The following is a 24,534-nucleotide window of genomic DNA, read 5'->3' on the forward strand; positions in this document are numbered from 1 at the left end:
GCGGCTCTCATGCTCCTGTACGATGGACATACGACAGCTCGGCGGTCGTGGACGGAGCCCGCTTTGGCCTCCCCGAAGACAATGTGCAAGCACTGAAATCATATGGATGCCCGCCAATGCCCTCTCTACGCTCCATCTGCTGAAAGTGTCTCACCGGGCTGGGCAGAGCGGTCTTGGTTGTATCAAGCTGCACGGTGGGGCTCTTTCAGGTGTGGTCACACAAGCGGCTGAACTGGCCACGAGCTCTTGCGACTCAGCTGGAGTCTGTCGCGGTTACATTTTCATCCGCATGATGCTCGTCGGCAAGTACCACCGGACTGTCATATGGCCTTCGTGGGAATTGAGCAGAGGTAGAGGTGGGCAGACGCGGAGGGATATCGTCGTGATCTTCGCAGGACGCCTCTCTTGCGGGCGCCCATGTATCTAGTCGTATTGGCGAACAAGGTGTGCCCCACAGAGCATAGTGAGGCGGTTCACGTATATTCCATGCTAGTATGCGCGACATGTTCCCGTGGTAGATGCAAGACGCGAGGTCTTGTCTTACAGTACAGCAAGAGCAAGATGTTGACTCGGATCCTGTCTTGGCATCACGGAACTTCGGCCGACTTGACTTCCTCCTTTGCGGACTTACACAGTCCTTCTTCGCCTCAACAACATCATGGATGCTCTCGTCAATGCACAACTATCTTGGACCGAAGTCAATCCTGCATGTCGACACTGCCATCTTCCTGGTACCGACATACGGTGGACTTATGATGCTTGTAGCCAACAGGGCGCGTGGACGCACACATTCCTCCACTTCAGTGTATTAAACAGCAGGCCACGGTGAGCAAACGCTCTGGAACCCAACTCAACGTCCGTAATAACATCAGCTGCCTCTTGCCGCTACTCAGTCTCCCCGTTTATTCATCCATGACGATCAGACAGACGTCTCAAGCATTGCAAGGTCTGTTGACAAAGTTAATTACCGCTTTTAGGCCACTACAACACTGCTCTTTGCGACCAAGGCGTGTCGTGTCAGATGATTTCAAGTACGACTCAAGTACAGCAGTGCGCGAGCGCCTCGTCTAGGTCTCTATAATCACGCCTCGCTTTGGCACGCCAGCAGGTTCAAGCAACGATGTCTGTAGCGAAGACGACGATGCGCTCGGCGGCAACGAATTTTGTCCAAAGCCCCTATTCTCAATCCGACAACGCCGGTTCTACGGGCATCGGTGTCCATTCGAACCCGGATGAGCCTGTGATCGAAGAAGTGGACGGACTTAGACTGTTCACGCCGATGAAGGTACTCGACAGGATAAGAGGGAAGGCTTGATTGCCGCGTCGAACTTCTTGTCCACGGTAGATGCAGCTCACGAGTCCAAGACAATTGGCGCAAGTAAGTTGGGCAACGGAAGTGCCTGAGGCATTAGATGGCCTCAACGCATACCAGACATGACCCTTCTATCCGGCGGCTAGAAGAATCATCTTGTTGCGGTAAGATAGACACGGCGCTGGATTCAGCCATGCCCCGAGTTGACTGACCGAGACCGCATCCGACGCCCTCAGAAGTGGGCGTGTTTGCTTGAAAAGCCTCCGAGCCAAGGACTGTACACTGGACCAGGATTGAGCTGAACATCCGAGCCAGGAATAACAACATCCCCGGTAACCTTGGCATATGTGCATACAGCATGTTGGTGCTGTATTGACCAATACTATGTTTGCAACATATCCTGTTGTCGGATGAGTTGGCTTCAGCTCGCAAATTGCAGCAGTCATCAAAAAGGCTGTGCCTGCAGCGACCCACCTCGATCTGTACTGTCATCACCTTCCTCTTACCTGTGGCTTCAGGTACGATGTGTCGCTTAGCGCTCAGGAAGCATACGAGCTGCAACATGAAAGTGAGGAGGGGCGGTAATGTGATAGCCTCCATAAGGTGCCTTGCAGCACATTCTCATTGATACCTATCAAGCGTATCTGGCTTTGATCGTGCACGATGCGCATCTGGCAGCAATATCGACTGGTGGATCAAACCTCTGACTCTAGCACTGGCAGGTAGCTCTTTCCACCATCCACGAGCATCTACTGACATAGCTCAGGCTCCATCGAGCATCGAGCTCGCCGATATGATTACAAGCCACCTGCCCTCCGCTTACCCGCTCTACTGTCGTGTCTCGCAAATACCTTCGCTCTTCTCGGGCTGCTCCAGTATGCAACCTTACAACTACCGCAGAAGGATCGATTTGACATTCCGTGGCGGGATCAAGCGACCGCACAACCCCAGAGATCTGCAGTCCTAAGGCGTCAGGCTACCTACTCGACGACGAATCTACCTACGGCTACGCCTACGACTGCAGCCGTGGCCATCACAAGTTTAGTGGCAAGTCAAACGACAACGAGTGGGCCTAGTGCTCCTACCCAGACCTTTGGAGTGGCACCGAAGTCAAACTATGTTGATCCTGACAAGACAGTCACAGTCGAGGATGGCTTCGGTGACATACCTCAGGACGATGTCGAAACTGGCACATACGGAGGGCAGACTGCAGACAGATCAAATTATGTCGCCACAAGGACCACCGTCACAGAGGCCGATGCTACCAGCAGTGCTACCAGCAGGACAGCCTACGTCTCTGATGGAACGCGGGTCGCAGTAAGCTCGTTCTCTGATGCACTGACGATACGACCAGATAGCGACCAATAGCGGCGAAACGTATATGCCTGAAGTCACAACGATAGCCACCTCCGCGGCCACTGTAGTAGAGATGCCGACCACTGTTACGTTTGTGTCAACGCCTCCTGGCCAGACGGTCGCTCAAACATTCACCATCGCGACATCGATCGACAGCACGATTTACAATTTCTTCGATATCACATCGACGCTCTCACCAGCCATGCCATCGGATCAGCCAGTGCGACCACAGAAGGATAAACATCAACCAGGCAAGCCCAACGATGTTGGTACCAGCACCTACACATGGACGCCAATGGATGTGTTCATCAGCAGATATCTTGGAGTTCTGTTGGCTGTCACTTATCGCATGTTGCTAACGATGATTGACAACGCCTCACTTCTGGTGGAGCCTTTTCGTCAGCTCGCTGCTGATGGCTCTGGCGTGCTAGCGGAACGAGCATTATTTCACTTCTACCACAAGCAGGTGACTTTGCTCATCGACTCATACGATTGACCACTTACTTGCTGACTGTGACACAGGCAGTCGACCTTATTGGATCCTCTCCAAGCCGTCCTCCATAGTAGCTTCGCTCTGTGCTTGGTCGGGACTTCGTGCCTTCTGGCTTGTTTACTGCCCGCTTTGGCTTCCGAAGCTTTGTGGGCTGACACGCAATGGGAATGTCCCTCGCCTGACTTGAGTGCAGCGAATCCCTGTCCCGCTCGTATAACAGTCTCCGTAACAATCGTTCGGGTCCTACAGGGCTGCTTGGCGTACCTTGCAGTGGTGATCGTATGCACGATTTGGGCACTGCGGGTGTCACATACGGGACTGGCCACAGACCCAAGCTCGATCGCGAACATAAAAGCTCTAGCACAGCATCACGACCTTGCCAATGATCTAGACTCGGTTCTCTCAGGCGTTAAGACACAAACGCTGCAGAAGCACTTCCGCGGCAGGCGCTAAAGACTCGGAACCTGGAAGAATGCCGTTGGCCACGCGGATTACGGATTAATACCAGCCCTTGATAACAACGACGACGACACTGCACTTTTGACAGAGCCACAACGCGGCGAAGATCTGACTCCACCAACACGCCATAGCCACGGCGACACTGTGTCCAGCCCAATTGGTTCAAGGTGACAGGACTACGCGCTCCTCATCATCGTCGCTGGAACTTTCACCGTTATTCTAGCCTACTACTTCGACGCCAACGACGACGCTTTCAACCGATTTTTCAGCAGCAACACCTTTGGCCCACGCTTCATCCTGACTGGTGCTGGGACGGTCATATCAATCGTGTGGAAGGGTGTTGAGCAGCATGTAATGATCACAACATCCTTTCATCGCTTGAAGCAAGACTCACACGACAGTGTGGCAATGCACTTTGCGCCCACGATGACACCACTTCTGTCGACGTGGCGTGCACTGCAGTGTAGATACTGGGCTGTTGCTCTGTTCTCGCTGATGACGCCACTGTCTGAAGCTCTAAATGTGGTCATAAGTGGGCTTCCTTTCGCGAGTGGACAGACATGGCTTCAGTTCTTGGTGTCGTCGTACATGTCGGCTGGCACTTTGGGTTTGATGTTATTGGCATCGATGTTCTCAGTCGTGTACCGGGGCAAGGCGTGTCCTCTACCTGTGGAACCGGACACGATTGGAGCGAAGCTGTATCTGATAGCAAGTCTCGCAAGGGACAGAGAAGCTGGCGAGCCTGAACCTTGTCGGCTCGCTGGATGACGTTTACACAACCTATACATTATACACTACAAATCTCAAACACCCAAGGATTGTTGACAAAGTGCATTGCCAGTCGGATCTTCGCAACCGTTGACCTTTGCGTGTCCTCCTAGTAACGATTCTATAGGATGTCGTCGTATTAAGATACTGTCGTAATTAAAGTAGAAGTAGTATAGTTCTTAGTAAAAGTAGCCCGCTTGGTAGTAAAGCACGTTATTATTATTATTATTATTATTATTATTATTATTATTATTATTATTATTATTATTATTATTATTATTATTATTATTATTATTATTATTATTATTATTATTATTATTATTATTATTATTATTATTATTATTATTATTATTATTATTATTATTATTATTATTATTATTATTATTATTATTATTATTATTATTATTATTATTATTATTATTATTATTATTATTATTATTATTTTTATTATTTTCTCCGATCACGGAGACAAGGCAACCCGCGAGCGCTTCGCATAGGTCGCCATATTCCATACACTGCTTTGACAGGCGGACGGTTCAATCAATTATGTTTTTGCCAAAGGTAGACGAAGCGCTCGGCGGCACTCAACTTTGTCAAAAGCCCTCGACCCGCGCCTTCGCCTTGACGCGGCGAGCCCTCTCCAGCCAAACGAATCCTTACTCGTAATCGAACTCATCCTCAATCTCTTCATCATCGTGATCTTCACCTTCATGGAAGCCGTTCTTGCGAGGCGGAGAGTATCCCGGCACTTCAGAGCACAACTTGCCATCATGTCCATCCCTGAGCATCGCATCATACTCAGCTGCTTCGTCTTCACTGAAAGGGAAGTGCAACTTCCCACCGTTGAGCAATCTGTCCTCTATGTGGTCCCGCAAAGCATCAATCTTCTCGCCTTCGGAACTCAAGGTGGAGAAGTGGTATATAGTCTCGCCATATTGTTTGAAGGGACCAGGAAGCGCGATGCGACGTAGTTCGGGCAGATTGCCTGATAGACGTGTGAATACGGAATTCCAGCCGCCGGTGGTGCAAAGGTCAATGTAGCTAAGGCAGAGGCGGCGGAGCGTGGTCTTGTGGCGAAGAAGGAGCTCTACCAGGACATCTTCGATAGTCTCGACAGTGGATATGGATAGTTCAGTCAAGTGGTCCCACGCTGTGTCTCCGACGACCCAGCTCAAATTGGTCCAGATCGACTCTGATAGGTCAAATGCAGGCATTCTCAGCTTCAACATACAAAGCCCTTTCGCCGCAGACAACCAGTGAACGAGTTCTCCTTCCTCAATAAGCTCGCGTGCTGCCTCTTCCACTTCAAAGAACTCCTCTTCATCGTCTGCATTGTCGTCGAAGAAGCAGTCTATGCCCAATTTTAACGTGTCGAGAGTGCTCATGATTCCCATCATAGTCGATCTCGAGTGTAAGCCATTCACTATGTTGAACGATGCCGGACACACTGTCAAGCTCTTCAGTGCTTTCTTCGACACGGACAATGCATCGATCAGGCGAATCCATTGATCTACACCCTCTCTGGCCGGATCGTCGACATGTGGGCTTTCGCGGCACTCACGGAAGGCTCTTTTGACCAGCTCATAATGTGTTGTCTGACCAGGTCCAGTTTTGAAAGTGACCTCGACCAGCTCAGGACATCTTTCAAACAATTGTGTGAGGCAATCGGTGGCGAGGTTCTCTTCGTCCATTGCGTCCTGGTCGTCGAGGAACTTGCAGTATGCATCAAACGACGCGGCGAGCTCTTTCCGAGGCAGTGTATCGTTCAACAGTGGCATGTCATTCTTCATGGCAATGGTCATGGCTTGTAGCTTCTCTTCGTCCCAAGGTCCGTCGGAGTGTTGATCCATGTAGGCATCCATGGCTTGAATGTGTTTCTGGCCATTGAGGTGCTTTTGAACGAGTTCTTTCCACTTCCGATAAGAGAGCTTCTCGTCAAACTTGTCTGCCTGGAAGTGTAATGTTTTGATGCGCTGTGAGAAGTATGGATGCTTGGATGCCTCAAGTACACGCTCGAAACTATCTCGCTTGTAGATCGCGACAATGCTTCGTAGCACATACTCCTTGCCAAACTCCGCCAACGTGGTGCAGATAGCGCGCATTGAGAGTACGTCCTGCTTGCCGAGGTTTTCGAACACGCGATGGAGCAGCTCGGCAGGCATTGACAACATGGCGGGTGCGGTCTCGTCCATTGTGGTGAGCTTGTTGGCGCGCTTGTGGTACGCATACGCTTTGTGAGCAAGACGATGTCAAGAAACCAGACGCGAGTGGCAGAGTCAACAAACAGAAGATGAGTGTTGTCTGTTTGCCAGGCACAAGTTACAACGCTGTGAAGTCAAAAAGCCAACAGATGAGAACTGACGAGGCGCCAGGATGACGCGACGCGTGAGCTGAGCAGAACGCGCTAGAACACGTCGAAGTGTGACTGTGTGACCGGTCGAACCCGCCCATGCGCTCATCGTCAAAGACTCCGTAAGACACTGCAGTTCTTGGATGGTCAGGCTCCTTAGAACCTTCAGGTTGTCTGCATGATTGGGAGCTTCGGCCATGCGATACAGTTGCTCAACGCCCTCGTCGTGTATCTCTTGATCTGGACCATGCACAGAGTGCTTGAAAGCTCTTTTGACCAGGGGGTAATGGGTGTCTGGTCCGGGTCGTGGGAGCAAGGAAAGAACGATGGGACGCGCACCGCATCCCTGCTCCAACGACGCGCTAGAGCACGTCGCGGCTTCATCGCTGGAATCTGCCGAGGCCGAAGCTTAATTTGCAGGCAGGTGCAGTAAACATTCACGAGCTTGCTTCACGACGACACTTTCAGGTTACATGTAAGATTATCGTTCACTGCAGCTGCGATGCAGGCAGTCTAGCGTCAAATAGACATGCGTCGCACCACACGCCTTGATCGTGACATCCGATAGCACCACCACATACAGCGCACACCATGCCACGACTCGTCCGCCGAGCACCTCTCGGCGAGCGCATCAAAGCATATCTCGACCCATACGATTTCCTGCTATCACTGTCCGAGACTCTCAATGACGACGCATACGAAGAGTGGTTGAAGATATGGGCGATACCGATCGGAATCAGTCTCAACATTCTGTTCATCCTGGCACGAGGTGCGAGTAAGACTAGCACGAAGGGCGGGGACGATGTGTTTGGTGAAGATGGCAGCAGCAGCGGATGGTTCGCATGGCTGTGCGCATTCGTCGTCCACGCGTTGACATTCGCATGCTGTCTGAACGCTTTCTACACCTTCTTCAGGTCAAGACATTACCGGCTCTTCGAGCAGCCTGTCGATATTCCACCGCCCACACCTTCCGCGCATCGAGTGAAGGTGGACAGCTCTCCTGCATCTGCGTCGCCCTTGCGATATTTGCAGAATGTCATCGCATCGAGCACGGCTGCATCGCGTGCCTACCCAGACGCTGAACGCGAAGTCTGGGAGGTCAGTGTCTGGCATCCACGACCGCTGAACCTCACCATCTTCACCCTGTTCTCGCCTGGACATCTCCTCATCTACTACCTGCTTCTCCCACCAGCAGCTCTGGACTCCAGGCCGTCGGTCACAGTCATGCAAGCAGTCGCGTTCAGCATACTGCTATCATTGCAGCTCGGCTTCCTCAAGACTTCCTTCAGTCGGCAGTCGAAAGACACTGCGCTGGTGCACGGCGAAGTCATGAACGAGTACGACACGAAGTTTGTGCATCCCTTTTTGAACAGACCAGTACGCGATGTTGGCATCCAGACTCGGGAAAGTGCAACATCTCCTCGAGGGACCAGGACTCGCGAGGTTGACATCTACACACCGACCACCATCATCAAGCGAAGATTCAAGACAAATCCCAACCCAAACTATGCTCGACAGTACGATCCGGATAATCTTGCAGCACAGCCATCCGAGTCAAGAAGGGCATCTGGCTACGGCACGCCAACCGTCGGCACTCCGACGCACGTGAATGGGTACGTCAACGCGCAAACGCAATCACGACCTCGACCGAGTCTCGGCACAGCAGACCTCCCACGGCCTCGCCCAAGTGCAAGCGCGGCCGATCTTTCATCGCCTGTGGCGTCCCACTACGAGCGTCTGAAGGCGCGAAGTCCCATGAAGGGAGATGGAGGTAGTCTGGGCGTGTACAGCCACGCCGCGAGTCCACTGAGGAAGGCTGCTAGTAGCAACCAGCTTGGTCTGGGCAGGGAGGGTGCCGATCAAAGAATCGCAAGTCCGCTGAAGAAGCGCGTGAGCACCCCTTATGGAAGCAGTGCGATCAATCCTGCTACGCGAAGGGAGTCTGGACGATTCTAGTCGTTCGTCTAGCTAGCTATATCGCTCTTCCGCGATAATGCATTACGTCGCTCTCGTTGCTGCCAAGCATGTCATCCTCGTCGGTGACTTTTCGAACATGGGGATGAACCGTTCGATGAACGGTCTGCTGAAGGATGTTCAGACCGTGGTCTGGTCTATTACAATTTGCCCAGCATTGCTTGGTCTTGCCCGTCATACCCATCGCATGCCGTCTGTGCCTCTAACGTGTCCTAGATACCTCGAACTCTGGTGAGTATGTAAGGACGTAGCTGCCGTTTTTCGTATGGCCAAAGCTTTCACTTGCCTGCCTAGCGCACCTACCTGGAACACTTGAACCGTTCACCTTCCCTCCGAACGCCGAATAACATAAAGTACGAACCGACATACAATTCATCATAAACAACTGTACATCAAGAAGTCAACATGGGTTTAGCAGGTAAAAACGCGTTCATGGCGGCGCTGGCAGCTACAGACTGTCCCATCTGCCTCGATGTAAGGTATGCCACGTGATTGCAGAGTTGGAATACTGACCAGTATTCAGATCCTTAAAAGTCCCCTTCGAACCGACTGCTGCCACGTTTTCTGCCTTGAGTGTGCCAGAACCTGGTTCGCCACATCGAGCACTTGTCCGAGCTGCAGCGCCGCGCTCTACGAGAAGCCCACAGGACGAAGCGGTCATCGTGAGGCAGGTGCAGCCAACACGCAGCGCCCGACGACCGCAGTGGAACATGTCCCAGGGCCCATTCTAGCGCCTGATCGGGAAACTCAAGAGCAACGAACAACGATCAGGGTACTGGGTCCGTGGCACGAGGAGGTGGTCTACTTCTTGATGAAGCGCACCACGCCGATGGAGAGGCTCATGAATGCTTTCAGCGAACGCTCAGGAGAATCTCATCTCAGCCTTAGATTCGTCTGGAGAGAAGCCGATATCACCTGGAGGTCCACCGCAACACCGGATGAGGTGAGGGCAGTCAGTGATGTTTGTGATGATGTGTTGCTAACCAAAGCCTCGCAGCTCGGACTCGAGGATGGAGATACCATCAAGGCTCGCCTGGTGGGAATGGTGGAATGGTAGATTGGGCCATGGGGAGCCCGCCCGAAATCAGCACACCCGGAAGCTCGCGGACTTAGCAGCTTCAAGGCTAAGCCAGTGAATGATCGTGGCTCTCTCGCAAGATAGACATCGAGCTTGGGACAGGTGCGCAGAACGCTTCATCAGGAACCATAGCAGCAAGACTAGGTCGGTTCGTCCTCGCGATGGCTCACCCTTTCCTCCTTTCGCCTCAATTCCACAAGCTTCACTTGAACGCGAACCCCTCAACCTGCCTCGCCCCCTCGACCCCTTTTAACCATCCCACCCGGTTCTCCACATACTCCTCGACCTCCGGCTTCAGCACACTCTCCATCAACTCGAAATCATCCACAGTCGCGACCCTCCCGATCAGCATCCCAGGAAATCCACTCCCGATGCGATACATCACAGTTCCGCACACCGAGCAGAAATGATTCTCCATCGTGTTCCCGGTAGTCGTGGTATGGTTCTCAGAGTACATGGTGAGCTTCTCCTTGCCGCGGTTGTGAGTGGTGACGTCAGCCGGGATGACGAAGTTGGTGCCGAACATGGTGCTGTGAATCTTGTGGCAGTCGGAGCAGTGGCAGACGTGAGTGTTGCTGACGGAATTGATGGGCTGCGATCTGGTCAGTTGCTGCTGCTGCTGCTGCTGCTGCTGTTGCGACAAGTGAAGGTGCTAGGGCGTACGAAGGAGATCTGGACTGCGGTGCAGAAGCAGGTCGCTGTGGCGTTGGGGCCACCAGAGGCACCATCTGATGGGAGAAGGATCTTTGGCATTGTGGTGCTCGTAGCTGAAGCGATGACCCTGACGATTGTTCGTCGAGATGCTTGCTCCAATAGCGGATCGGTCTGCCCGATGTTTATGCTGTATCGCAGGCTCGATAACGACTTTAGCGTTGATCGACGAGTCTTTTGAGACCGTGATGGGCAAGGATGTTGACGGCAGGGTCGAAGCGATGCACTGTATTGTTATCTGCCCCAGGCGCCATTGTGTACTCCCTGGAACGCCAATGCTCGCATACATACTCCATGAGTCATTGATTGGTAAGCAGCACATGTCGTATATATGTGAATAGCTTCTGTCTCTGCCACCAATCATGTGACTTAAACCGCTAGAATACCATTGACAGCTCGCTCCTATACAAGTCCCGCAATGCGCGTGCCGGATCCCACATTTCAGCCGGCTGATAAGTGTGCTGCTCTGCATCTTTCAGCCATTGGTTCCAGGCACTCGTATCAGGATTCGCACGGCCTGCCTTCACCCAGTTGGTACTTCTCGACTTATGTATGGCGAACCACAGCGCTGCTGTGGATTTATCTGTCTTGATCACTTGTTCTTTGGTGATCGTCAGCTTGTCGAAACGCCACGAATGTCGCTCTAGGAGGATTGCTGAGACCCAATAAGCGACATTTAGTAAGGCATAGGTCACCGCGAGTGCAGCCTGCATGGTCCAGGAACAGTTGCCAAACAGGGTTATGCTAACGATGAGCATCAAGCCTCCAACTACCCCACCGCTTAGCCTATTGGTGTAGAGGTTCATGGAATACTCTGGTGCCTCAGGCGCGAAGTAGAGAAGCCGAGCTATATCCACATCGCAATGGACAACCGTAAATGCCCCATCGCGAGTTCTGAATACGACGTCCCCAGGCGCAGCCTCATTTCCAGGAGACCAACGGGGAAACTGGAGCTGGTATCTTGAGCCGGCACAAAGAAGAGGTGCAGTGAAGGACATGGCTATAATGCCGATGACTGCGACTCCGTCGCGTATCAAGGCTGCCCATATCAGTAGGCTCACTGATACTAGAGAGCTGAGCACAGCTATCACGCTCATCGGACCCAATCTTCGGGATTTGATTGCTGGAGTGCTCCGATCCTCTTCGCCTCGATCTGGATCTTTCCACTTGATCGTGACTTCGCGGACGGAGAAGGGACCCTCTTCCATTCCAGTACCGTGCAAGATTGTGGCAAAGTAATCAGGACCCGCACGCTCATTAACCGAATCAGTGCTCACGCAGGTCAAGACATCGTCCTCAAGTGGCATACGCTTCATGCCTGTAGCCCAATCAGTTCAGGTCGTGCTGGTAATGATTGAAGTCACGTTTCTCCGCCGGTAGGCCTTGTGGTGCTGGCATAAGGCGAGGCAGTAGACATGTCCAGTGTGCTGTGATCAGGTGAGCATTAACCTTGACATTACTCTCCCCCAGGACAGTTAAGATAGAGACGATGTCAAGCGTCCAGTCGTTGCGTGGCGATGGAAAATCCAGCATTTTGGTCAGCCTCGCGCCTCCTTTTCGGAAACTGAAGACCTGTAGGGCAAGGACGAAAGATTGTTGAGATCCATACCATCGACTTTGAGAGCTGAAGAGTGCCACGGACTGTGGCTGCTTACACGCGAAGCGCTACCACACTTGCAGCATTCAATCCCTGTTCAGCAGCAAGTCGGGCCACGATGCATGGATGGCCATCGCTGAGCTTTGCAGTTTAGGTGCTCCAGGACAAAGGTCTACAGTATCCTCTTAAATTATCTCTCAAGCTGCACAAACAAGCCGGCATGTTCGGCGACACCATCTCGAATGAACAGGGTTCCAGTAGCTGTGCATCATCCCTGAAGTCAATGCCTGATGCTCTAGTGTCGACAGTCCGCGAGATTTGGTGCTGCTCCCAGGCAGAGCATTTCGACGGTGCCCACGACTGATCTGAAGAGTTTGGCCGCACTGGCTTCTTGACGGTCGTGAATGATGCCGTTAGCGTCTCAGCTCATCTTAAAGCTCAAGAAACTCATGCACGATGGTCCAGTCGTCCGGGCCTAGCTGCTGTGAAGCGTGCTCCCGTATGAGGTTTACGGCTGTAGTCAGCACCTCAGATGCAGCCGTGAAGCTGATATGACCAGATGAATATTCCTGCAGCGCGTCGCGAGCCCAACGCTTAAGATCCTGAGCATCGCGGACGAAACACCAGACGGCGAATTCCCTGTCCAAGAGTTCCTCCGGAGGTCGTTCCTGATGCGTGAAAGGAGCATGTCCGCTTTGTGTCTGATCAGTTTCCAGTGCAGTGTGTGATGTGGCCCACAGCGCCTCATCATCGTTATTCTCATCCTCGTCCTCCTCCCATCGGTGCCATTGTATGCAGTAGACATTGGCCGTAGGCAGCCCTGATGTGTCCTCGCGATCCGCAGACCCAGTCTCGGGCAGCTGGACAGTGAGCAAGACCATTCGCACATTTCGCAGAGCTCCAAGGCAGTGCCTGTGGCCGTGACTGCTCTGTCGCTGACTGCGAGCGTAGTGTGCAGAGTAGAATTTGACAAACTCTTGTCGCGATTCGATGACACCATCTAGAAGCGATGGTGTCTGCGAAAGCCCTTCCACCTCAACCTGCATAGCCAACTTTGCGGCTGTGGCGATTGTTTGCGCCAACGATAAGTGCTTCTGAACGCTGATTTGAGTGGCTTCGGTGAGGTCGATGGCAGCGCCGGTCAAGGTATGAGCAGTCAGACACAACCACTCTGTTGTCTTCTTCGTGCCCGCCGTGTACTGAGCATGGCGGCTGGCGAGCGGCGGCGCAGTATGCGTAGTCATGGTCGATGCCAGGGCTGGATGCAGTCGCTATACAGAGGTAGACATGCAGGAGCCGTTCACAGGAAGGTGTTCGACGGAGGCAGCCTCTCGGGTCACGTTTGAATTACCTGTCCCGTACACGGCCTGATGCTTGCGAAAAGGGCCCCGACGGTGGTGTTGCTACCTTGCGAGGGCATTGCAAGAGCTCGCTGGTACACGGCGATTCAGACGTGTTGACTAGTACCGTGGTGCGATGTCGCGAACATTTGAAGTCAGACGCGAACGAAGCATGCACAGGTGACGGGCCGGCGACGCCATGCGATGATGCGGGCGACGTGGACTTGAATGGTGATGCTGTATGTTTCCTGCCGCATACATGTACCGTATACACGACAAAGCCCAGTGCACTCTAGAGCTTCTGCGATAGCACGACAAAAGTGCGCTCTGTACACGGACTTCAATGACTGCCGTCAATGGCACCGCGCACACAGCAGACGCTCTAGACGCTGGTGAGCTGCCACAACCTCGACACCCTGTCTGTACACGTTATGTTACTCATATTTGACCGCGCACAGTTGACTACGACCCCATCGACCACCTGAACGCCCTCTTCTCTCAACCATCGAGCCTCTCGTCCGTCTCCGCCGTCTCGACCTCGTTGCGACGACATCAAAATGACCTCGACAGCGACATCGCATCGCTCGTCGCAGCGCAGACGACCTCAGACTCGGACAGCGTCAGACGAATCCAAGATGCAAACGCAGACCTGGCCGACATGTTCGCCAAGATCGAAGGAGTGCGCGAGCGAGCGTTGGAGACGGAGCGCGCCATCACCGAGATGACAGCGGACATCAAGCGGCTGGACAGCACCAAGAAGAACCTCACCCGGTCCATGACGGCTCTAAAGAGGCTGCAGATGTTGACCACGGCATACGAGCAGTTGCGAGGCCTGAGCCAGAGTCGGCAATACCGAGAATGTGCACATCTCCTCCACGCTGTTATCCAGCTTATGGCACATTTCAAGAGCTATCGGAGTATCGATCAGATCGCTGCCTTGAGTAGGAACGTGGCCGATGTTCAGAGAGAACTCCTTGAGCAAGTCTGCGAAGACTTCGAGATCGCTTTCGCAAAGGCCGAGGTGCAGCAGAAGAGAGGCATGCTGAATGAAGCATGTCAAGTCATGGATGCGCTAGGCGAACATGCAAGAGCTAGGCTTATCACCTGGTACTGCAACACACAGCTACGGGAGTATCGGCAAGTCTTCCGAGGCAACGATGAGGCAGGATCACTTGACAACATAGCTCGGCGATACTCGTGGTTCAACAGAATGCTGAAGACGTACGATGCGGAACATGCCATGCTATTCCCTTCGACTTGGCGAGTCAACGAAATGCTAGCGAATGCATTCTGCGAAAGCACGCGAGACGACTACAAGGGTATACTGCAGCGGTCCATGAGAAGAGCAGATGGCCAGCCACCGGATGTGAACCTTCTGCTATCCTGCTTGCAGGAGACCCTCGACTTCGAACACAGCTTGGAACGACGCTTCTCCGCAGGTGAGTCAAGGTCATCAATGGATACAATCGCATCTGGCGAAGACAAGCGTCACGGCTTCAGTCAAGCCATTTCCGAGGCTTTCGAGCCATATCTCAGCATTTGGGTCGAGTCGCAGGACAAGCAGCTCGCAACCTTGATACCCAAGTATCGACAACAGCACATCCGAAATCCTGAAGAAGAGTTCCACGCTCAGCTCGTCATCCCGTCCTCAACTGAGCTGTTTCACAGCTACCGTGTGACCCTTGCACAGTGTGCCAAGCTGTCAACGGGAGGTCGACTGCTGGAGCTATCGAAGACTTTCGCAAAGTACCTGGACGCCTATGCACAGCAAGTGCTGTTCTACTTCCTGTCAGAGAAGACAGGTGGGCCGAGCATTGAAGACGCTGTCATCATACTCAACACCGCCGACTACTGCTACACTACGACAAATCAGCTGGAAGAGAAGATCCGACAGCGCATCGACGATGACCTACGAGAACAGATTGACCTACAGTCGCAAGCAGACACATTCATGGGGGTGGCGTCTGCTGCTGTTCGTGGCTTAGTCCACAAGACAGAAGCCGACTGCGAACCAGCATGGCGGAGCATGCGAACAGTGCCATGGAGCAAGATGGAGAGTGTAGGCGACCAAAGTGAATTCGTATCCACACTGCTACAGCGCGTGAAAGAGCGCAGCAAGGACATTCTACGATACCTACACAAGCCACACTACGCGCGAGCCTATTGCGACAATCTAGTCGATGCTTTGGTCAACACCTACCTGACCACCATCGTGGTCTGCCGACCAGTCTCCGAGACCGGTGCTGAGCAGATGCTACTCGACTCGTACGTCTTGAAGAAGGGACTTTCCGAACTTGCCACGCTCAATGCAGAACCTGGCACTCCATTGAATGCAACCTTCGTCAAGCGTGTCAACCAGAGTACAGCCAAGCTCGATCCGGTTCTGAAGACACTTCAAGTCCGCTCGTCACCCCCCGAAGGCTTGGTGCAGGCATACCTCATCCACATCCGCGATCGATCGGAGCCGAACTTCCGCAAGATTCTCGAGCTGAAAGGCATTCGAAGGAACCAGGATCAGAGTCATCTGATCGAGCTCTTCAATGCGCACAAAGCCAGTCCCGCCAATGAGAGCCTGCAAGTCAGCAATCCAACAGTAGCCGGACTACAAATGGTTGCACAGCCGGCACCATCCTCCACCAGTCTCGGCCTCGCAGCACTGAAGGATAGCGCAGTGCATGCCTCGCCCACTCTCCCGGGCCGCTTCGATCCTACCAACTTTGGCACAACGCTGATGAACGCCGCTCGCGAGGCGGGAGATAGATTCGCAGCCGGAACCCCGAATCTTCCACTCCCAGGTGGAGCAGGAGCAGGCCCCAGTAATGCCGCTAGCAGGACGACCTCGCCGCCTCCAGTCGGCAGTCCCATCGACCGTGAAGCTACGCCGAGCCTGAACGAGAATTTGAAGAACCTTGGGCGCTTCTTCCGGAAGGATGGTGGCACATTTGGTGGATTTGGTAAACCGTATCAGTAGTCCCCTATCCATGTTGCTCAGCCTTCGAGTTCGTGTATTCGCGGCATGGAGCCTCGAGCTTCCAGTTCTATCAGCTTGTCCGTATCGTTGACTCGTATCCTTGTCTCCGTGTCTGGGAGTTCAACTCTTGGAACATCCTTCGTCTCCAGCTCCGCCGGCTCCCTCTCAGCCGGCATCTCAGGCATAGGCCCTCTGGCCTCAAGCTCAACAGCCTTCGCATTTGCCTCCTTCAGCTCATCGTAGAACGTCGACCCCGCCTCCGTGCTATCATCATCGCCATCTTCGCTCCCGCCTCCTCCACGAATCCCGAGCTTTCTAATCTCCGGCAACGCCTTCGTCCCATCCATCAACTTATCCCTATACTCCTCCACGATCCCCTCCACACTCTGTCGTATTTTCTCATGCTCGTAGCTAGCCTTGACATTCCGCTTGGGGATCAAGTTCTTGATAGCGAGATGGACGTGTTGCGAATAATTGTTGAGACGATAGACTCTCGCAGCGTCACGGAGATTTGATGCTGAAGGTTGTCCAGAGGCGCCTTTGGATGCGACTTTCAGGAACGATTGCGTCAAGACCAAGATTAGGTCGCAGGACATTGTCAGAAAAAGGCAACAGGTCGATGGTACGACGAGCGGGACCGAGATGGCACCGGATACGAGCCAGGCGGGTATTCCACCTGCGAAGCCTGTACCGATGTAGGCAAGGGTGTTGAGGCATTTGGCTAGGGCGATGTTAATGTCGAAGCCTAGATGGTTCCAGACGTTTCGCTGTAGAGTCTCGATGGCGACGTCAGCGGAGACAGAGGGAAGGCCGAAGCAGTTCATGATGGCTTTGCAGACTTTTGCGGCTGCGTTGCGGCGGTGGATCGTGGAGCCGGAGACGGTGAAGGAGACTCCTGTGGCTGTCTTGGACGAGGCCGCGATAGCGGCGCATCATTTCGGCGAGGGCCAGGTCGATTTTGAGGTCGATGCGGGTCACTGTGGAAGATGACAGTCAGGACATAGGGACGATGGTGAGGCTGTTGGTATCTTCCTACCATTCGATACATACCTTGAGCACCGATGTAGAGGAGACGCACTTTGTCGGTGGAGAAGGTGTGAGAGGTTGTTTTGCTGAGGTTGGCGATTGATTCGTCGTCATCTGGAGGACGCTTTGTTAACTTTCCGCCCAGCATTCAAGGAGAGTATACTTGCCTTGGCTCACAGCTACCAGAGCATCGAGTCTGCCTCCTGGTACTGACTCCATCTCTTCCCGAATCTGATCAAGTCGGACTTGGAGTTGTTCTTCGGCATACTGCTCACACGCTTCTTCATTGAATGGCTGCTTCAGCTTCTTGAGTTCTTTCTTGCGCTTCATATACTCCAAGTCCAGTAGACCGTCTTTCTTCGTTGCCACCACCACGATCGGAACTTCATTCGCATACACCCCAACTGCTTGGAACAGCTTCTCGGTGGCTGTCTGTAAGGTTCTCGCGCTGTTGATCTCGATGCAGAACCTATCCATCGTCAGCAAAGCACAGATAGGGAGTACTCACTTCTGGCCTACCATATAACATGCAGCCTCTGCTCCACCTCTAGTACCGCCGACTTCGCCTTGAGAAATTCTTCGATAGCGAGAAACTCCGCATCTGCACCGGCTTCGAAGCCGCCAGAATCATGTACGACCAGATCAGGTCGACCTTCAAACGTGATTTCCTCCTTAACATCATGTATGCCTCTCGACCGATCGGAGCTCTGCGTGACGTCCACGCCAAAAGTCTTGTTGATCAACGTCGACTTTCCCACCCCAGTATTGCCGCAGACCAGTACCCTGATAGCACCAGGATCCGGTGCAGAGGCTAGATCGTCCCCGCCCCAGAAGCCGAAGTTTGTCATGCCATTCTCCATGCCTAGAGTCTTGTCTCTCCAGTCTTCCAGGCTTCGCTGTAGCTTGGCTTCCTTCGTGTCTAAAGCCACGGTGATGTGCTCGTCCAGCAAAAGGTACACCGATGGGTGAATGATCGTTCCTTGAGGAGCATGATCGCAATAGCCGCGTAGGTAGCCATTGATGTCGAATGGCGTTCGAGCCTTTTTGGCGCGAATAGAGCCGTATCTGCTACCTAGCTTGACCCCGTACTGCCCGTTGTATTTTGGTTGAACGTGCACATCTTTGAGGTCCTGCATCGTTACGACGACGCCGTTCGCCGCCTGGAATGTAGATGTGCTCAGCTCAGCATTGTTCTTTCGAGGTAGTGGAAAGACAGCAGACAGAGGCTTCTCGACAGTACCAAGGTGCTCGGTTGGCCCATCAAAATCGACTGAAACGCCGTAGTTGTATGCTTCAAGCAGCATTCATTGTAGTGGGTAGAGCGCAAGCCCACCTTTAGCAGCTGTACCACCCATGTCGTTATGGCTGCCAAGTCTTTCCAGTCTCTCTGTCGAAGCACTTCCCGTCTGTGATGCCTGCATAGATCCGGTATATGCTCGTCTGGCTGCCGCCTCCCCTCGTGCCGTCCACGCAGATGACAAGCCGTGTGGGCGTCGTCGACACTATCTGTCACCGCGATGGTGACATTCTCATCCAGAGTCCGACAGTGGTGTCCAATATGGGAGCAGAGGATGACAACTTAAGAAGAACTTACTGCCTAGCTGAGCCCTTGGTGCACAAATCGTCAATGACCGGAGCTATGCAGCTCCCGCATCGGCGTTCCATCCTTCCCAGAGATATGGCCGCAGACTGGCATGGATTCGGCGGGCCGAAGGATCAAGGTCGCATATTCGTTTGCGCATTCGTACATGTAGGCAATTGTGCGCGGTTCATGCATGTCAAACGCACGTAGCGTCGGGTTGCTCGATATAGTTGTAGCTGCGAGGCTGCGATGGACATGTTGGACACTTTGCTGCAAGGGATGAGATAAAGTGTTCTTGACATTGCAATGTTTGATGGGTTGCAGGAAGTGAAGTCAACACCGTGGAGTCGGAGTGGTGAGCTGGGCCGAGACCGAGAGCGAAGCGATCCGAGACATGACAGCAGGGAGGGCACGACGATGCAAGTAGTCTATACGATAACATCTACCGAAGGTGATGCAGTCGCCTAGAGACATTCTAACAGCTAGATTATGCCTGAGTCGATTCCCAAAGCAGCACTGGCTTGACGGTCTTCCCGCTATGCATGTCCGCCAGCGCATTCTCAAAGTCCTCAGCCGCATGAGTCTTCACCATTTTTCATCCGGAAACCGCTTGTCCCTATACCAGCCAATCGTCTCAAAAAGATACTGCCACGGGTTCGCCAGCCCTTCCACAGCACCGCTGTATCACTTCCAAGCACACATGCTTCGCTCCGCCACACCGAATTCCTTCTCATAGCCTGGCGGCGGTATGCCACCTTGGACATACTTGCCCTTTGGTCGCGTGATCTCATACCCAATCTCCACCAAGTCTGGCACAGCGCTTGCACCGATCATAATGTCCGGTCCATGGCCACCTGTAAGCTGCAGAACCGTGTCCTTAACAGAAGAATCGTTGGTGTTGACAACGTGGGTTGCTCCAAGTTCTTTCACAAGTTCCAGTCGAAACAGGACGCGGTCAATTCGAGTATCTGACGACAGCCACGCAGATTAGCTGCCATAAACGCGCTCAGGCCGACACCTCCCAAGCCGATGATGCAGACGCTGTCATTCGTGGTCGCATTGACTGACTTCCATCCTTCGACCCACCAAGCAACACCCTCACTGTTCCTTCTTGGCATCGTAGGTCAAGGGCTGCCGACCTCTTGCGTAGTGCACAAGGCCCAGGAAACAGTGGCATAACAGTGAAGCGCGGGCGCCACTGACTTCAGAGCTGTGCAGCACCCAGACAGGTGCCATTACTGCGATCGCGGCAGTCATACTGATGAATGACCATTTCCCATAGGCCAAGTAGAAACACAGCAGGGTAGCTGTATGGATGAGAAGGGGAAGGTAACACATGTTACGCCAAATAGGTCAAACTCGTCGCCGAATCCAAGGTAAGATCTCTGGGTGCTTCCGGCAAGAATATCGCAGCAGAATCCAGCGAAGAGTAAGGCCGTGATGAGTTTCGCGCTGGTCTCCTGCGTGTTTATCGATGGTCTGGAGGGGGCCATGGCAACAGTTGCGAATTATGCCGGTAACGTGATGGCGTTGATAAAGTGCTGGTGACAATTGAGAAACAAACCAATGAACAAGTGTTAAGGAAGCGCGCCCGGTAAGCAGTCCTCAAAGTCCCAGTCGTGCGGTTTGCACTATAGTTAATGTGACAAGCTTTGTGATAATTTGGTCCTCCCCGAACTTTCGGGAGGCGATAAATCCAGCGCTTGCTGTTCCCCAGTGCCGCGATCGTCCAATACGATTTGAAAGAGCACGCAAAATATCTCGAGCACCCGCTTCGAAGCATAGTCGCTAGGTACTCTGATAGCCCAGAACGCCTCTCATGCTCGGGCATCGAAAATATCTTTCTCGCGACTTTGGTCCACGTCCGGGAGCAGCTCGAGCACAGCATTTCCTCCCTCTTCATCGACAGCCATATCGGGTTCCGAGCCCTCGTTTCGAAGTCGTAGCCAGCAGATATATGCAAGTATCACACCGCTGAACAGATGTGCAAGCATCATGTTGGCGCAGTACGCGCTCATCATCCATCTGCCCTCAGACCTCTCTATCTCCGGGTGAATTGCTGCATGAATGGCCAGTCCGCAAGCAGCAAAGGCAGGAGCAGCTGCGTACAACACGGCCCAGGTTCCGTGTACTTTGAACATCAAAGTCGACGCGCCAATGTGGATGAGATGCATGATGATGAATATGATCGTCCGTTCGAGTAGGGGCCGGCGTATGCCAACGCTGCTGTCGACGAGGAAGGGAAAGCTTACACAGAGTTGTGTCAGGTTGAGATGCTCCTTCAGCTTCGACATAGGCTTCTTCTCTGGCTGCGATGGAGCCATCTCACCACTTGCTTGTGCGCCGGCCTGATTCATCAGTGCTGCCATTTTCAAGCTCTGCGTTGGCGATTCGAGTTTTGTGTCGATATCCTGAAGAATTTGCTGTGATCGTTGTCTGATTATTCATGATGCAGCACCTTCGGTAGGGAAAACTCCCCTAAATACTCGTCCTAGAGCTCGGCAGTGCAAATCTTCAGGACATGGGTCAGCCAAGTCAAAGCAGGCTGTGCTTCGAGCTTGTCTACTGGTAAGCAGAATCATCAGTCCTGTAGAAGATCCACACCAACGCCGCCAAGAGCTTCGACAGCCCAAGCCGGATACTTCGGCTTGTCGCCCGCATAGAGCTTGCGGAAGTAATCCTTCAAGAACGTTGGATACTGATCAGTCACTATAGCCTCGCGTGCTCTCCGCACGAGATCCAGTAGGTAGTGCACGTTATGCATGCTTAGTAAATGCGCTCCCGCGGTCTCCTTCGCGGTCGTGTGATGAATGTATGCTCGCGTGATGCCTAAGCCTCCTTCTGACCGTGGTCTGCAGCAGACGCACCGGCAGCCCTCTTCGACGGGTCGGAAGTCGCAAGCGTATTGCGCATTCTTCAGATTGAAGCACCCCGAATTCGTGATTGCGTTGCCAAAGCGTGCTGTGCGGGTGGGCCACACACAGTCGAACATGTCAGCGCCCAGTGCGACAGACACTAGGATATCTTCCGGGAATCCGACACCCATCACGTAGCGTGGCTTGTGGATCGGGAACATGTCAGTGCAAGTAGACACTACTTTGCAGAACTCAGTCTTGGCTTCGCCACCGCTGAGACCACCGATTGCAATGCCTGGCGTGTCACGCGCGACCATCTCTTTGCAGCATTCACGACGCAAGTTGAGATCAAGGCCACCTTGGATGATGCAAAAGAGGTTTTGCGTTTCTGGCTTCGCGTGAGCAGCGATGCATCTGTCGAGCCAGCGGACACTCCTGTACATGGCTTCCTTGATCCGGGCATGGTCGGGTGATGTGGTCGCAATGACATCGTCTAGTTGCATGATGATGTCGGAGCCGATGGAGTTCTGGAGTGAAATCGAATGCTCTGGCGTCAGTAGCCTGTGTTGCGTCAATGATAAGGTATGCCCACGCGTCACTTCCCTGTCACATACATTGGTGTGCCATCATGCGGACTCAGGAAGCGAACCCCCTCTTCTGTGACCTGGGCGAGCTTCAAGAGCGAGACCATCTGGAAGCTGTTATAGTGTAACATGAGCATTAATTTCCGCAAACAATGCTGAAGCCACATACCCGCCGCTGTCTACTGCCCGTCAGCCAGTTGCGGCCCAGTGTAGTAACACCCTCCCATACCTGTCAAGATGTTATGAGGCCATGACTGTAGCTTATGTGCCCCGCCAATGGCATCCAGTGTTGTCTGGCCAGGCTTCAATCCTCTACGCTGCTCTTAGCTTCTGCCCATGGCGCCCAGGCTTGTGCTCCGTACAGGTGGTAGGTATTGTTCAGGCATAACCTGCAGCTCGTCTCGTCAAGTTGTTTCGGCGTGAGGCCCTTCAACGATGCCTGGGTGGCTACGGGCATGAACAACGGCAGCTGGACAGGGCCATGAGGGAGCTGGAGCGTCGCGGCGCGGGCCTTGGTCGTCTACAGCATGTTAGATGCGTCTTACGATCTCGAGTGGATCATGTGTACTGAGCACTTTGCCGTGAGCTCAAACTTCAGCGCTGATGGCATAGAACGAGGGACCATGTCATTCTCGTTAGCCATGCTGGTCGTATGTTGGTGGTGTCGATCGCCAGGAAAGTGCATCCAGTCTCATTGGACGTGTTTTTGGCGGAGCCAGCGCCGTGACGCGAAAATGGAGCGCAAAGTCAGAGGCAACTTCTTGTTTCTACATATATTCTATGGCGTACACTACTCTGTCCTCGACCTATGCCAAATGCGCATGCCTTCCGCCAACATATCAACAATCGCTCGTCCTCCCGCCTCTGGATCCCTACTAAAGTTCGCAGTTTCGACTTCTGCCTTCAGCAATTCTTGATGCCGATCAGAGACCTCTGCATTCCCGGTAGTCTCCGCAGTGATACCCACATCCTGATCGAAGGCGAAGCGGATGCTGCCAGCGTCGATCGTGCGGAGGAGCTGGCTATCTATCCCCTTGCACTACATCCCTTAGCCAAGCCCGCACCATGCCCTGTTGTATCGCGCGGTCAAGCGGCCTGCTCGGCCACTCAAACGCGAAGACACCATTGGCGAAGAAGACAGGACGTGTTTCTGCTCGAAGTTGTTGGTTTGCCTGTGTGATGCCGGGGATGTAGTGAGTTCCAGTTCTGGAGACTTCCGCTTGTGCTGCTACCACCACCGCTTCTGGTACTGCCTTGGACTTCTTGGTCTTCCTGCCAGCCGTCTTCTTCTTCGGCTTTGGCTTCGTCTTCGTCTGATTGTCTGACTTCGGTTGGCTTTTCAGTTTGACTGTGGTGGTATGGCCTACGAGATCAGGGACCATTTCGTAGACACGGACTCGCATCTCCGGAGGTAGGTCCATGATCCGGAACGGCTGGCAATGCTTTCGCAGAAGCTGAACTAAGGGAACCGCCCTACGACGAGTCTCTAGGCCGATGCGCTCTAAGAAATGGGGCCTAACGCTAGCCTGTATGAGATGAGCCGCTGCGTAGGATATCTGAAGCTCGGCGAAGTCAGAGTCTGTCGTAACGCCGTTGATGATGTTGTAAACGACGCTGCTCAGATCGTACTTGCACAGGAGGTCCAGCACCTTTGGGAGCCATTCGTCGAAGTGACCTTCCTTGAGGCGATCATGGCGCGAGAGAGCTCGAGGCAGTCCTGGTGCATAATAGGCCGCCGTTCCGGTCAAGGTTGCTCTGCGTTCGATGTCACCAAATCTGGACATATCGCAATGTCACTTTAATGCAGGTCTAGACGGTCTGCCTGGTTTGAGCATATTTCTGGGGTAGCAGGACCGGCCTTTTGAGTGCCCAAAACAAAGGTGCAACTTGTGTGCTATTCAAACATGAAGCTTTCATCGTGAGGTGCGAGGCTGAGGCTAGCTTCTGCATGTATTCGGAAATATAGCCTCGATACGACTGCTGCCGAGACATGAGACATGAAGCCACCGGACTGCTACACTGTCAAACATCTTCGAGAGCCCTGCTGGTCGAGTGTGCTGTTGGAAGCTGGAGGCAAC

The 24,534-nt window shown here is 53.2% G+C and overlaps 15 protein-coding genes across 15 annotated transcripts; 4 read left to right on the plus strand and 11 right to left on the minus strand.

The window, feature by feature from the left end:
- Window positions 1-1,120: 1,120 nt before the first annotated feature.
- Window positions 1,121-3,232, plus strand: CLAFUR5_08260 (uncharacterized protein; the record flags this gene model as incomplete). Its single annotated transcript, XM_047907408.1, has 5 exons — window positions 1,121-1,285; window positions 1,366-1,378; window positions 2,079-2,629; window positions 2,667-3,134; window positions 3,191-3,232. 5 exons carry the CDS (start codon window positions 1,121-1,123, stop codon window positions 3,230-3,232), a joined length of 1,239 nt encoding a protein of 412 aa, XP_047759907.1.
- Window positions 3,233-4,567: 1,335 nt separating this feature from the next.
- CLAFUR5_08261 (uncharacterized protein) lies at window positions 4,568-4,900 on the minus strand (the record flags this gene model as incomplete). The annotated part of the gene is made up of 1 exon (XM_047907409.1): window positions 4,568-4,900. The coding sequence occupies one exon, from the start codon at window positions 4,898-4,900 to the stop codon at window positions 4,568-4,570; it is 333 nt and encodes a 110-aa protein (XP_047759908.1).
- Window positions 4,901-5,044: 144 nt separating this feature from the next.
- CLAFUR5_08262 (uncharacterized protein) lies at window positions 5,045-6,580 on the minus strand (the record flags this gene model as incomplete). Its single annotated transcript, XM_047907410.1, has 1 exon — window positions 5,045-6,580. One exon carries the CDS (start codon window positions 6,578-6,580, stop codon window positions 5,045-5,047), a length of 1,536 nt encoding a protein of 511 aa, XP_047759905.1.
- A 749-nt stretch (window positions 6,581-7,329) lies between these two features.
- CLAFUR5_08263 (uncharacterized protein) lies at window positions 7,330-8,694 on the plus strand (the record flags this gene model as incomplete). Its single annotated transcript, XM_047907411.1, has 1 exon — window positions 7,330-8,694. The coding sequence occupies one exon, from the start codon at window positions 7,330-7,332 to the stop codon at window positions 8,692-8,694; it is 1,365 nt and encodes a 454-aa protein (XP_047759906.1).
- Window positions 8,695-9,117: 423 nt separating this feature from the next.
- Window positions 9,118-9,769, plus strand: CLAFUR5_08264 (uncharacterized protein; the record flags this gene model as incomplete). The annotated part of the gene is made up of 3 exons (XM_047907412.1): window positions 9,118-9,186; window positions 9,236-9,655; window positions 9,710-9,769. The coding sequence occupies 3 exons, from the start codon at window positions 9,118-9,120 to the stop codon at window positions 9,767-9,769; spliced, it is 549 nt and encodes a 182-aa protein (XP_047759904.1).
- Window positions 9,770-9,992: 223 nt separating this feature from the next.
- On the minus strand, window positions 9,993-10,543 carry CLAFUR5_08265 (uncharacterized protein; the record flags this gene model as incomplete). The annotated part of the gene is made up of 2 exons (XM_047907413.1): window positions 9,993-10,382; window positions 10,454-10,543. 2 exons carry the CDS (start codon window positions 10,541-10,543, stop codon window positions 9,993-9,995), a joined length of 480 nt encoding a protein of 159 aa, XP_047759138.1.
- Window positions 10,544-10,878: 335 nt separating this feature from the next.
- Window positions 10,879-11,817, minus strand: CLAFUR5_08266 (uncharacterized protein; the record flags this gene model as incomplete). Its single annotated transcript, XM_047907414.1, has 1 exon — window positions 10,879-11,817. One exon carries the CDS (start codon window positions 11,815-11,817, stop codon window positions 10,879-10,881), a length of 939 nt encoding a protein of 312 aa, XP_047759902.1.
- Window positions 11,818-12,529: 712 nt separating this feature from the next.
- On the minus strand, window positions 12,530-13,342 carry CLAFUR5_08267 (uncharacterized protein; the record flags this gene model as incomplete). Its single annotated transcript, XM_047907415.1, has 1 exon — window positions 12,530-13,342. The coding sequence occupies one exon, from the start codon at window positions 13,340-13,342 to the stop codon at window positions 12,530-12,532; it is 813 nt and encodes a 270-aa protein (XP_047759903.1).
- Window positions 13,343-13,781: 439 nt separating this feature from the next.
- Window positions 13,782-16,409, plus strand: CLAFUR5_08268 (Vacuolar protein sorting-associated protein 53; the record flags this gene model as incomplete). The annotated part of the gene is made up of 2 exons (XM_047907416.1): window positions 13,782-13,830; window positions 13,897-16,409. 2 exons carry the CDS (start codon window positions 13,782-13,784, stop codon window positions 16,407-16,409), a joined length of 2,562 nt encoding a protein of 853 aa, XP_047759909.1.
- Window positions 16,410-16,426: 17 nt separating this feature from the next.
- On the minus strand, window positions 16,427-17,233 carry CLAFUR5_08269 (uncharacterized protein; the record flags this gene model as incomplete). The annotated part of the gene is made up of 1 exon (XM_047907417.1): window positions 16,427-17,233. One exon carries the CDS (start codon window positions 17,231-17,233, stop codon window positions 16,427-16,429), a length of 807 nt encoding a protein of 268 aa, XP_047759910.1.
- Window positions 17,234-17,564: 331 nt separating this feature from the next.
- Window positions 17,565-18,739, minus strand: CLAFUR5_08270 (uncharacterized protein; the record flags this gene model as incomplete). Its single annotated transcript, XM_047907418.1, has 2 exons — window positions 17,565-17,904; window positions 17,955-18,739. 2 exons carry the CDS (start codon window positions 18,737-18,739, stop codon window positions 17,565-17,567), a joined length of 1,125 nt encoding a protein of 374 aa, XP_047759328.1.
- An 863-nt stretch (window positions 18,740-19,602) lies between these two features.
- CLAFUR5_08271 (uncharacterized protein) lies at window positions 19,603-19,851 on the minus strand (the record flags this gene model as incomplete). The annotated part of the gene is made up of 2 exons (XM_047907419.1): window positions 19,603-19,696; window positions 19,718-19,851. The coding sequence occupies 2 exons, from the start codon at window positions 19,849-19,851 to the stop codon at window positions 19,603-19,605; spliced, it is 228 nt and encodes a 75-aa protein (XP_047759335.1).
- Window positions 19,852-20,834: 983 nt separating this feature from the next.
- On the minus strand, window positions 20,835-21,386 carry CLAFUR5_08272 (uncharacterized protein; the record flags this gene model as incomplete). The annotated part of the gene is made up of 1 exon (XM_047907420.1): window positions 20,835-21,386. One exon carries the CDS (start codon window positions 21,384-21,386, stop codon window positions 20,835-20,837), a length of 552 nt encoding a protein of 183 aa, XP_047759337.1.
- A 212-nt stretch (window positions 21,387-21,598) lies between these two features.
- CLAFUR5_08273 (Queuine tRNA-ribosyltransferase catalytic subunit) lies at window positions 21,599-23,141 on the minus strand (the record flags this gene model as incomplete). The annotated part of the gene is made up of 6 exons (XM_047907421.1): window positions 21,599-22,433; window positions 22,487-22,570; window positions 22,626-22,635; window positions 22,686-22,768; window positions 22,819-22,976; window positions 23,025-23,141. The coding sequence occupies 6 exons, from the start codon at window positions 23,139-23,141 to the stop codon at window positions 21,599-21,601; spliced, it is 1,287 nt and encodes a 428-aa protein (XP_047759336.1).
- A 105-nt stretch (window positions 23,142-23,246) lies between these two features.
- CLAFUR5_08274 (uncharacterized protein) lies at window positions 23,247-24,240 on the minus strand (the record flags this gene model as incomplete). Its single annotated transcript, XM_047907422.1, has 2 exons — window positions 23,247-23,489; window positions 23,521-24,240. 2 exons carry the CDS (start codon window positions 24,238-24,240, stop codon window positions 23,247-23,249), a joined length of 963 nt encoding a protein of 320 aa, XP_047759332.1.
- Between the last annotated feature and the right edge of the window lie 294 nt (window positions 24,241-24,534).

Source organism: Fulvia fulva, chromosome 3 (genome assembly GCF_020509005.1).
Source record: "Fulvia fulva chromosome 3, complete sequence".
Classification (NCBI taxonomy): domain Eukaryota; kingdom Fungi; phylum Ascomycota; class Dothideomycetes; order Mycosphaerellales; family Mycosphaerellaceae; genus Fulvia; species Fulvia fulva.